Source organism: Telopea speciosissima, chromosome 9 (genome assembly GCF_018873765.1).
Source record: "Telopea speciosissima isolate NSW1024214 ecotype Mountain lineage chromosome 9, Tspe_v1, whole genome shotgun sequence".
NCBI classification, from domain to species: Eukaryota; Viridiplantae; Streptophyta; class Magnoliopsida; order Proteales; family Proteaceae; genus Telopea; species Telopea speciosissima.
In genome coordinates, this window is record NC_057924.1 from 20348145 (window position 1) to 20361487 (window position 13343).

At 37.9% G+C, this 13343-nt stretch overlaps 1 protein-coding gene across 2 annotated transcripts in view; it reads right to left on the bottom strand.

Annotated features, from left to right (window-relative positions):
- The window catches only part of LOC122640036 (probable serine/threonine-protein kinase SIS8), an 87856-nt gene that overhangs the window by 56364 nt on the left and 18149 nt on the right, over positions 1-13343 (bottom strand). For both annotated transcript variants that reach the window (XM_043833133.1, XM_043833132.1), the window contains one exon: positions 7170-7259. In XM_043833133.1, the coding sequence (XP_043689068.1) occupies positions 7170-7259 (90 nt within the window). The remainder of the gene's footprint in view (positions 1-7169; positions 7260-13343) is intronic.

Genomic DNA, 13343 nt, shown 5'->3' on the forward strand with positions numbered 1-13343 from the left:
CATCATTTAAGCAGTTACTATCACAAATTTTACCACTTTAAGCACTATTGAGCTATAGACTATGGTCATCAAAAACTCACGAATGATTTTTCTCTCACAGCAATTACAATACTCTTGCTCAACTCTAACACAATGCTTCCATATGAGTATGTGACACTGTATCCCTCCTAATAGTAATGGCAAAAGAACAAGTTTAGAAGACAGACAATGAAGATTAAATATCTGATTTACAATTAGAATTTTTTTTTGTCCACAAAAAAATTTGATGAGTTTGTATTCATTTAAGGGAAAAGTATCCGCATGACGCCCTTGTGTCAATACTTTTGCACGCCAAGACACAAAAATGGCAGGCCCCACATGCTCTCTATCTCTCCTCCATAGTTGTCAAGGAGGGTGATAGCACTTATACCCCTTATGGGTGGTAGAATATTCCAAAAAATGCTGCGAAGCCCCTTGGGAACAAATTTCCCATTGACGTGATGATTTTGATCAAATACGCAACCAAATACCTTAGGAAGCACCACAAAGGAAGAAGATCACAATAATACGTCAAGAGGGCAGCTGATTTATAAGATAGGCTGCCGAAAGCACTGCATCACCCCAAAAACGAGGAGGGACAGACATTGCAAACATAAGAGATCTGGCCACTTCCAAGAGGTGGCGATCAGCCACACTCTGGGCTGGAGTTTCTACACAAGAGGTCTAGTGTATTATTCCATGAATAGATAGATAGGCCTGAAGAGATCCACCGATGTATTCCTTCCCATTGTCGGTCCGAAGAATTTTCACGTTGGCATCAAACTGAGTCTGAATCATTTTATGGAACAGTTGAAAGCAAGAGAAAACATCACTCTTCTGGCGCATAAGGTAGATCGAAGTAATACGCAAGGCCCCAAACATCATAATGAATTAAACCAAATGGAATTAAATGAACCTTGGCTGAAGAGGGCGTCCCTGTCCACGCACACGAGTATCATTGGCATAGTCATCAAGGTGTCACCTAGGTGATGCCTTGGTGAGGCGACACCTTGGTGACGCCTAGGAGTCCAGGCTCCTAGGTCGCCACGGGCACCTTCTTGTTGTCGCCTTGATTTTGGACCCTCTCCAATGCCTTGCCGCCTTGATAACTATGATTAGTGGGACGCCCATGCAATTTACAGCATTTTTCCCTAGTATGTCTTTCTTTACCACAATAGTCACACTTCACTAGAACACTGGCAGAGGTAGAACGATCACCAGTACCACGAGAAAGACCCCCACGGGAAGCACTTGGAAGACCAGAGTAAAGAGTTGAACGTTCCTGTGTAACTGGATGAACCATGGCACTACGATGACTGTCTTCAGACTGCACCATGGCATAAGCCTGCTCAAGGAGTCAAGGGATGGAAAGGGATCCCGATTCAGGACATGAGCCTGAATCTGATAAAACTCTAAGTTGAGGCCGGCAAGGAAATCGAACAAACGGAGACCATCTTCCCATTTTTTAAATGCAGTAGTATCCATATCATAGGTAGCCATAGTTGTCAAGGCAAAAGGCGAATCAAGGTGGTCGAGGGGTGAAAAAATTTAAGGCGACACCAACCAAGGCGCCCCAAAACAAATTGACTAGACGCCTAGGCGACACCTTGACAACCTTGTAGGTTGCAGTGCAAGATCTATATAAATCCAACTCTTGCCACATACTGCGCAAGGTGGAATAATATTGTGACACAGATAATTCCTATTGCTTGGTCTCATGGATTTTTTTCTGGAGTTTATAACACTGGGCAGCATTAGCAACCTAAGAATAGGTGTCTTTAGCTGTCTTCCAAATCTTGGCAGTAGTATCAAGAAGGAGATAGCCCCTGGCTAGGGTAGGGTCTATGGAGTGGATGAGATACGACATGAGAATGAAATTGGACGTAACCCATTTTCTTGAGAAGGACCAACAGTAGTAAGCTTAATGGAATCTAGCGGGAAAGACCATGAGAACCAATAGCAAGGTAGAAAGACCGCGACCACATCAAATAATTGCTCCCACCTAATCTAATGGAGCTAACCGGGAACGAAGGAAAATCACGCTAACTGACTCCTTCCTATCCAGTAGATGCAATAGTAATTAGATCAGAGTCCATGGTTGCTGGTCAAGAGAGAACTCAACAAGACATCAACACCTTGCAATGGATCCCACAGAACATCAACAAATCCCAATAGAAGGGGATTTAGAAAATGGCAGGAATAAAGACCCTTGGTGGGAGATAACTCACCACCAAGGGTGAAGAAGAGGATGCGAAGGCATGCAATGAAGTTGAGGCCGAGAGGAAGAGGTGATGATGGCGGTGGCGGTATCTGGTGGCGCTGGAGGAGAGAGAGAGAGAGAGAGGCCGACGACGGAAGGGTTGGTGGTGGCTGGCGGCGCAAAAATACAAGAAAGGAAGGAGGGAGAGGGTGTTCTAGGGTTTCGTGATGATGGGCATAAGGGTTAGGATCCCGATGTGGATCCTAGCTTTGATACCATGTTGAGAATAGGAATAATGGCCTGTGACTTTATGATCACAGCCTCTCTTTATTTATAATGATATGGAGAACATTCTAGAATAGGTACAAGGACTGAAATACTCCTAGGACAGGAATATCCTTGAACCCATATTACAACAAATACATTTTAAGTTTAACACCATACAAATCAATACCACATATTATTACGAGGAACTTCATAATCACTAAGCAGCCTCTGGCTCTAGGACCGTTGGAACCAACCCTGGACTCAAAGACAAAGGCTGACCATGTCACTGTGTCTGGAGAGATGCTTGATGTCCAGCACAATAGTCAATAGCCCTATAGGTTGCATCTTCAACATATGCAAGAATGAGCCAGGATCACGTTCACGTACGTGAACAGCTCACAGCCGTTCAGATGGAATCCACTCTGTGGGACCCACATGGAGTGGATTTCATCTGAACGGTTGTGAGCCGTTATCGTACGCTCACGTACGTGAATGTGAGCCCAACTTGCATGCTACCATCCATACCCACCATATCCACTACTCTCCTCAAGCCTCCACAATATCCATGCTATCCTCCTCATCTGATCTGTACTACTGATGGCACAGACCTCCCGAGTAGCCTCTATGTGTGTGTGTGTGTGTGTGTGTGTGGGGGGGGGGGGGGGGAGAGTGTGTTGTGGTTGGCATCCTGCATGGCATGATTAAACTGAGTCTCTCCTATGAAGTGTGAATCGGAGGGCTCATAGTGAACGATCTGCCCTTTTCCGTAAGGTTAATTTTTGCAAAAAAATAGGGTAAATATGTAGTGGTTAGGCTTATATGTTGGATATCATAGGCCAATATATGATTTCATGGAGTCAGATTTAATTTTGAGTTTATAAATTTCCTGGTTTAAAATTAATTTTCCTGCAACAAAATTTCGAAAAAAAAAAGTGTTGATCCAAGGTTTAAAGTTTCGGTATCGCATATCGTATCGGTGGGTGATTTTAAGAGATGTATCATATCAATCGTATCGAAGATACGTACCGTACGCTATAGATACGCATGGAAATGGTAAAGATACACATGGAAATACACTCTTGGAGCAACAAAATTTTAAAAAAGCAATATATAACAAGTATCATGCATAAACACTAAAATGGAGAATAAAATATAACCAGACAAGTGCATTAAATAGAAATTGTTAAAAAATATGAGATTTCTTATATGTTGTAATAGTCTATTACCATAAAGAGTGTCAGGAGGGTTCAAACCCATATCTAGAAGGGTCTTCAGGAATAGGAGCGACTATGATTGTGTTGTCTTTACCTAAATCTATGGATTTATAGCAAAAAAAATATGTCCAAAAGTAAAGATTTAAGGAAGAAAATGAATTTTTTTTGAGAAACTTTTACCTTTTCTATGGAGTTGTTCTTCAATCTGAGATATATGAGTGTTGATTTAACCAAAGTGAAGTTTGTTCCATTGATTTGAGTCATTTTTCAGCAAGGAATCAAAGCCCTAACTCAAAGATTTAAAAGAAGATGAAGAAGAGGGGCTAAAAGTTCAGTTCTTGTATGAAAACCAGTCTACCAGGCGCTGGGTTTTGTTTTCTGCTATTGGAAGTCACAAACTGTAGCATAGGCTATACTATAGAAATATACAGCCAAAGTATGCCGTACATTGCCAACCTAGGGTACAGAATCAAACTAACATTTTGAGTGTGTTTTATAATTTTTATTCCATTTACTTGAGATATTATTCAGAAATAAGCAAATGCCCCCCTCCCCATTTTCTTTGGTGAAAACAAATACCCCCTATTTGAATCTAATAAAAATAGTTAAAAAATCAAACTAAGACAAGATAAAAAGTCAACCCCCAGTTCAAGAACAAAAACTGAACTTTCGGTTGTAGGGGTAATTTTCAACTTTCAAATGTTAGGTTTTTTTCGCAAATCTAAATATTCTATAAATCTTATCATATGATAGAACATCACTAAAAACCTAAGAGCGGCAAAATAATCTTTTGTTTTGATATCTAAAAATTTAATTTCATTCAAAGCGACTTTAATAGCATTCGCACAAACCATATAGGGTTTGAATGGAACAAATTTTGTTAATATAAATCAGAATTAAGCAGTCTTAGACTTTGTTGGAAAGCTCGTTTTGTGAGCTACCTCATACAAAAAGTCTCATTCCTATTGCTTTTTTAAGTTGATTTACTTGAATTATATATGTTCTAATACTAAAGATTGTGTGAAATAGACCATATCAGTGTACATATACAACGTTGTCTACCAACCTAAGGACCGAAGTACCATAGTTTAAAATCTCGTGATATCTCGGTATCTCGGGCTGGTCGAGATGGCCGAAATATCCGAAATATACCGAAATATAGTATTTTTCTACCATATTTTGGCACTCCATCTCGGCGGGTTTTTGGTCATATTAAGGCCTAATACTTCATGTACACTCTTATTTAATCTAAATAAACACATTTAAACCTTCATATTGCAACAAAAAAAAAAATGAACTCAAAGTGGTGTTTTGGGTTTGCACCCTTGATTGACAATATACGGTCGCCGACCCTGATATATAAATAGTTAAATACACATTGATTAGGTTCTAAAAGACATATAAGAAATTTAAACAAAATAATGAAACAAAAATAACTCATAAACTCCATAATAGTCAATAGTTCAATACTCAATAGTCAATACTCATTACTCAATAGTCAATACACAAAGTCACAAGTTCACAACTCACAAGAGTGTAAGACTCACAAGAAATATCACGAAATATCGCGAAATATCAAGAAATATCACAAAATATCACCGAAATATGAACTTTTTCCATTTTGCCTTGTCATTTCGTTTCGATACTGTCGAGATTTTCGAAATATCCCGATATATCGGCGATATTTCGCAAAATCTTGAACCATGAGTCAAACTACCATTTTAGATGTGAGTTTTTAAATCTAAGGGTTCCACTATGTTTATAGGACCTAAAATAGGTTGTCCTGCAAGTTTCATGATCTAATTAGGTCATATGACCCCCGAAACCAAGTTTGAAATTTCATAAAAAAAAAAAAACCAAGTTTTGGCCAAAATCACAGTTTCAATTAAAACAGAGCTCTGAAACTCACAAAACCAAAAGGCAGAAGCCAATTTCTATTCATCAAATTCGTGTGTAGGGCTGTAGCTCCTTACAAACTTATATAAAAGACTCAAAATCACAATCAAACTATGCCTAAAACTCCTCCAGCCAATAGTTTGCCTTGGAGATGGTCTTAACAGACAAGGATACCATAAAATGACAAAGGAACAACTTGAAACAAAGCTGGACTCATAGAGATTAGAGACCTAGCCATATTTTAGGACCATTAAAGTGGCCTATCACAAAGAAAACCCATTAGACCAAATGCCAAACACACATGTAACCTAACCCAAGACTTACTTCCACTAAATAAGCCCACTTCTTCGATTAATCTGCATCACTATTTTTAAAGGAGATTTGTGAATGTCTTTTAAATACTACTTATTTTTAGAATATTTCGTAAAGGGAGATCAAAGAATATAGTGGTTGATATTCCAATCATGCATGATGATCGGATTTGGGTCTAGAAAATTCAAACTTGGCTTGATGGTTTAGTTATACGTCCACTTATTTTTATTCCCTTTCGGGTTGAGGATAAGAAAAAGAGTTGAAGCATTTATTTGAAGACAAATGTTAAATAAGATCTTAATTCTTTACCATTTTATAATGCAGGGATGTCAATCCTGGATTTTTGCATCATGCAGGTGGTGCAAAATGGAAATCATGCGCATAATGTTTGTAGTTTCTTCCCATTATTGGTAGCTTGAAGTGAAAAATTAATTGTTACTCTCTAAGCCTGGTGGTTCTTTCAGCATGTGAGTTCAAATACTTGCAAGAATCATTATGGCTTTATGTTATATATTGAGTTGACTGGAACAACACAAAGGGGTTTTCTAAACCACAGGTCTTTCTATTCTGATTACTTGCATGATTTAGCCATTTAGGGTACTCTCTGAAGCTTTGGATATTCAAATCTGATAATATCTGATTAAAGTTTTTTATACAACATGAATATTGATACTCCAATAAAAATTATATAAAATAATATATAATAGTTTTTATTCAATAAATATAAGTAAACACAGGATATATTAAACATATCAAGTATATATTACTGAAATTAGTAAATAATGATCAATAACCTTAAATTAGAATAGGGGTGTATATATCAATATCTGAAACCGTACTTAATTATCATGCAAATACCAAAAAGAATCCAAATACGTATCTGATATCCGATGCTTCATTAGATATCCAAATAAAAGCATACTATCCAGATTTTCGACTATCCATCTACATCCTTATTCCTAGACAATACTCACAATCATCAACTAATATTAAGGTTCAAACTTCTTAAACTACTAAAGCATCTACATCCACACAAAAAATAATACATTATAAACCTCACCAAATAACGATGAAAACAATCTTAAACCTGCAGCAACAAGTGCAAAACACATGCAACATAAATTTTGACATAAATTATAGCAAAGCCCAATCCAAAATATAAATTAAGATGGTCATGATACCAATTCAAGAATGACACAATTTTCATTGCTATAACAATCCAAAGAAAGTAGCCATTCAAAGGAGAAAAAAAAAAAAAAAACCTTGAACTAGCTGTGCGTTGTTCAGCAATGACTTTCTTCCGACTGCGTCGCCAAAATGTATTTGCAATGTTGGGTTCACTATGTGATAAACTGAAAGAAAAATGTCACAGCACCTCAATTTTTACCATTTTGTTATTGAATAAATATACATGCACTAAAATGGAACAATGGTTTGAAAAGTTTCAAGGAATTACTGAAGAAAAATACTCCAGTACAGGCACAGAAGCTCTAGGCCCAGGGGTTCTAACAATAAACCTAATTCTAATTTGAATAAAAAAAGCACAGTAAACCACTAATATATTCATAAATTATATATGTTTCCTTACTTTATCAACCCTCTTGAAAATATTGAATAAAAAAAAATATCCTATTTAATAGTCAAATGCATCTTGCAAGTATGCTTACTGGGGAAAAACCATTACATAAATAAACACAGGAGTATGCAAGCAGCGGGACTTTTTTTTTTTTTTTTTGGAGGGGGTGTGGGGGGAGGGGTAATGTTAGAAATGAGGAGATTTAAGCATCTTAATTATGGCTATTGTAGAACAATATAATACTTCCTACTTATATTAAGAAAACAGATAATAGAACAAAAAAGGGTTCTACATGGCAATTTTTATAAAGATAATAAAAGTCAGATAACTTGTCGAAACTAGAAAGAAAAAAAAATTTGAAGTTTATGTTTTCTCTCTGTAGCTAAGTGATTTAAATGATTCGAAATTAAAAGGGATGAAACCCACAAGGAATGTACAAAACTAAGCATGGCCTTTAGTAGTATAGGCTAAACTTAATAAAACAAGCGGCACGTCAGAAAAAGGATTATAAGCAATGTTGATCCAATGACCTGGAATGAAGGACAACCAATTCTATGAAAATCTTCTTGTTGTAGAATGTAAAAAAACAGGAAATTAGGAACTATAATTCTTACTCTGCATCTCCAGCCCATGCCATCTCTGATGCACGTGACATGCTAATAGCAAACACAAACTCAAGCCTTAAGGCAATATCACATTGCAGACCTTCACCAGTGCCCAACAGTGCCAGACTGCAGTCACACCCTGCAACTCCAGCGCACTAAAGCCTGACCATGGTCTATGCATGATTTACCTGTCTAATTGCACCATGTTCTTGCCTTGAAGGATGACCAAGCACACCTCCTTCCATGAGTGGATGCCAAAACATTGCCCCTTCACCAGAAGGAAAGGTCAAAAACTACACAGATCTGCCAAGATTATACTGAAATTAGGGAATGCAATCCAAGAACCTCTCCACTAATCTTCCCCTCCTTACACCTCCACAAATCACACATTGCCCCACAGAAATTCCACAACATACCACAAACCGCCCCACTCAACATCCCATTGCCAAGTACCAAAAGCACATCCTCCCACATGCCAAGGGCCTGAAGCAGCCAGTCTGCCTACAATGTCCCATCATGGTCATGCCCAACAGAAATGGTCATCACATAAGGCCTTCCTTCACAAATTAAGAGAAGCTTGGACGTGTGAGAAGGTTAATGTGGCAAACAAGCCCACAAGGAAGGGGGGGGGGGGCGGGGAGCAATAATGTGCCCATGTAAGTAACAATAACAACTCAGCCTTATCCCACCCAAATGGGGTCGGTTACATGGATCCTTCCCCTCCAATCAGCTCTATTCGAGGTCATACTTGATACAAGGCTAAGCTATGCATGCCTTTCTTCACCACTTCCTGTAGGGTCATTTAAGTCTGCCTCTAACTCTTTTAGTTCCTTCAATCTAAATCAAATCACTTCTCCATACTGGAGCATCCAAAGGCCTCCATTGAACATGATCATGCCACCTCATGATCATACCACCTCAAACAGCTTCTTATAGCTCATGTATCAGAGCTACTCCCAAATCAGCTCTAATATGACCATTCCCTACTATACCCTTCCTAGTTTTCCACTCTCCATTTCAACATCCTCATCTTTGCCACACTGAGTTTATCAATATAATGTTTCTTAAATGCCCAAATTCCGCACCATACATCATAACCGGTAGTATGACTGTCCTATAAAATTTTCCTTTTAAGTTTTAAGGGAATACATCAATCATCATAGTTGTCACGACTCACGACGCCTAGGCGACCCAAGGCGTTGGAGAGGGTCCAAAATCAAGGCAACACCAATCAGGCGGCCAAGGTGCCGGCTAGGTACCGGCCTAGGCGCCCAAGTCGACCATGGTACCTGGATGCCTGGCGACACCTTGACAACTATGTCGATCACACAATACTCCGAATACACCTCTTCACTTCATCCATCCTATTTAATTCTCTATGAAACACTATTCTCTATATCACCTTCTTCATTTATGATTGAGCCAAGATACCTAAAATAATCACTTTGCGGAATCTCCCTCTCATCATCCGTCTTAGTGTAACTAAAGTTACACACCATATACTCCGTCTTTGTTCTACTTATCTTAAAGCATTTTGATTCCAAGGTTGATCTCCATGACTCCAACTTGGTGTTAATCCCTACTTTTGCCTCATTCACCAAAAAAAATATCATCAGCAAAAAGCATACACCAAGGAACCTCATCTTGAATGTCTTCAGTTAAATCATCCATGATAAGCGCAAACATATAAGGTCTTCAAGCAGATGTAACCCAATTGTAATTGGAAATTCTCTACTTTGGCCCCCCACAGTTCTTACACTTATCACCACACCATCATACATATCTTTAATTATGCCCACATATTTACTTGAAACACTTCTCGTCTATAGTACTTGCCAATTTAACTCTCTAGGGATTCTATCATAAGCTTTTTCTAGGTCAATAAAGACCATATGGAGATTCTTCTTGCAATCTATAAATCTTTCCATGAGTCTCCTATGTAAGTAAATAGCTTATGTCATGAATCTTACTAACAGAAAACCAAGTTGGTTCTCCGTAATAGTAGTTTCTTGTCTTAGGTGGGTTTCAATAACCTCTCCCATAATTTCATAGTGTGACTCATTAATTTTATGCCTCTTTTTTTTATAGATAAACGTACTTTAATTAAAGAAGGAAATGATTGAATATACAAAAAAAGGCAATCCCTAAAACGTATTTAGACAGCACCTAGGTAAGAGAGATCCCTAAGCAAGCAGGAGAAACCCTAGCAAAACAAAGAAGATTAAGATTACAAGCGATCTCCTTTAACAAGAGCCAAAAGTTCAGGAGGAAAATCTGGAGGGTAAAGAAGGATCTCCTCAACACTAGAAGGACAAGAAGCCAAAAAGTCTGTCGGTTGATTTATTTCCCTCCAAACATGCTTGAACTCCTTCCAAGCAAAAGAATTCGCCAAATGTAAAATAGATGATTTTGGCTTTCTAAAGCAGCCCAGCAAAAACACAAGAAGGATTTACCCCAACATGATGACAGATAAGCTGATCCTTTGTTGGCAAGGCATCTCCAAGACACCTCCATGAAGTGAAAGAATGTATAAGGATATACCCAGCAAACCAAATCGCTTCAGACCAATCCACTTTTGTTGACTTTGAATGTATTAGCTCCCAACCTGATTTGGTAGTAGACAAACCATTAGGAGTGCCTTTCCAAACAACCAAGTCAGAGTCAGCCAGATGCAGTTTTCGCAAGTTTGGTAATTCTCCCCAAACATCAAGAAGATCAAAAGACCTTGAAGAACCCGAATGCCATTTACCATCTCTCAAAATATCACTAACCAAAGCCGATCGGGTAGATCTTGCATCATACCGAATTCTATCTCCATGTCTGTTAGATAGAACGCCTACAGGATGCCATCTATCCAACCATAACCTAGTAGAACAACGATCCCAATAATATGCTAAACCATGGATTCAACTTTGTCTCAATACTTCAGAACCTTCCTCCACACCCAAGAGCAGTTATGAGGAGTTCTAACAGCCCAAATTGAATCATACTTTAGGTTCAATTTGCTGATCCACTTTATTATCCATAAGCTATATTTTTCAGGGACTGTCTACCAAATTTGCTTCATAATACCCGCAATATTCATATCTTTAATTCTCATTAGACCAAGCCCTCACTCATTCTTAGGCTTACAAATAGTATCCAAAGAAACATAATGGATTTTCCTTTCTAGGGAGGGCCCAACCAAAGAAAATTACAAAACATCATTTCAAGTTTAGATATGACATTACCCGGTAAGCCAAATAAACCCTACCAGTATATGTAGCATCCTTGTAGCCCAGAGGAGAGCAATTGCAACCAGCCAGCATATGATAAGAACCTGGCCTTCCACCCTTCTAATTTTCGCTGCACCAGATCCAGAACTGGAGCACACTCCGCTTTGATAGTTTTCCTAAAATGATAGGTACACCCTAATACCTAATAGGTAATTTGGTTTTAGAGAAACCCGTTAATTCCAAAAGTTGCAGTCTACTAGTTTGGGTGAGGCCCCTTAATATAATAGAGGACTTAGTTATTGCAGCTCTGAATGTCACCTTTATTTTTGTAAATCGGAACCATGATGCTTCTCCTCCATTCATCTGGCATTTTCCTTGTGCTCATAAACAGCTTGGTTAGCCAAGATAGACCACAGATTCCTAACCTCTTCCATAATTCTAGTGGGACCTCATATAGGCCTTGAAACTTGCTTACTTTTTTTTTTGGATGAATAAAACAATTCATTACCAAAAGGAGAGAAAAGAGGGGGGGGGGGGGGCAAACATACAAACACGATCCAATTACCATGGAACTAAAATTCGCGAGATCTCAGTTTTTCCATGGTTGAGACGAGTTGTATGCCAAGTTAAAAAAATAACAATATCTCGGTCGAGTCGAGATCTCGACCCGACCCAGATTTCGGCCCTTTTTGCCTTTTAAAAGTTCCAGAACTCGTGAGTTCTCTATCGAGTTCTATTGAGACTACCATTTTGGTATATAGACACCTATCTATGCAAACCTTGTTTTTGTATTTGTATTTCATTTACTTAAGATATTATTCATAAATAAGCAAACACCCCCCTATTTGAATCCAATAAAAATAGTTAAAAAATCAAATTCCAAAAGGAAAAAAAGTCAATCCTCCACTTCAAGAACAAAATCTGGATTTTCGGCGGTAGGTGCAATTCTCAACTTTCTAATGCTGGGGTTTTTCTCAAATCTAAAGTTTCCATAAATCTTAATATGGTAAAACATTGCTAAAAACCAAAAGTGTGATAAAATATTCATTTATTTTGATGTCCAAAAAAATATTTTCATTTAGAGTGATTTTGACAGCATTCACACACACCAAATTAAGTTTGACCGGTACATAACTCCTTCAATATAAATCAGATTTAAGCAATCTTGGACTTGTTGGAAAGCTTTGACTTGTTGGAAAGCTTTGTTTTGAAAGCTTCCCAACAAGTCCAAGATTGCTTAAATCTGATTTATATTGAAGGATTTATGTACCAATCAAACTTAATTTGGTGTGCGCGAATGCTGCCAAAATCACTCTGAATGAAAAACAAAGCTTTCCAACAAATCCAAGATTGCTTAAATCTGATTTATATTGAAGGAGTTATGTGCCGGTCAAACTTAATTTGGTGTGCGCGAATACTGTCAAAATCACTCTGAATGAAAATATATAAACAAATGAATATTTTACTGCAGTTTTGGTTTTTAGCAATGTTTTACCATATTAAGATTTATGAAAACTTTAGATTTGAGAAATACTCCAGCATTAGAAAGTTGAAAATTGTTCCTACCGCCGAAAATCCTGTTTTTGTTCTTGAACTAGGGGGTTGACTATTTTTCCTTTTAGAATTTGATTTTTTAACTATTTTTATTGGATTCAAATAGGGAGTATTGGCTTATTTATGAATAATATCTTAAGTAAATGAAATACAAATAAATGATATTAGGCATAAAGAAGTGTTTGTCCTAGTTTTTGGTATAAGTGTTTGTCCTGGTTTCTAGTATAAGTGACTCTCTGGGTTTCCCACTAAGTGAAACTCCTATTTGGACTTTGTTTTTGCAAAATTTGATAGTACCATTGTGTTTAAATGGCCTAAAATAGGCTGAGTACCAAGTTTCAGCCCCAAAATAGGTCTCAAACCCATCGAAACCAGCCTTCGGAAATTTGGCTGGTTGAAAAAAAAAATTACCCCAACTCGCTAGGGCTTGCAAAAGAGAAGGGGAAAGGCCCCAACCAACCACAACAACAACAGGCTAACGGGGGA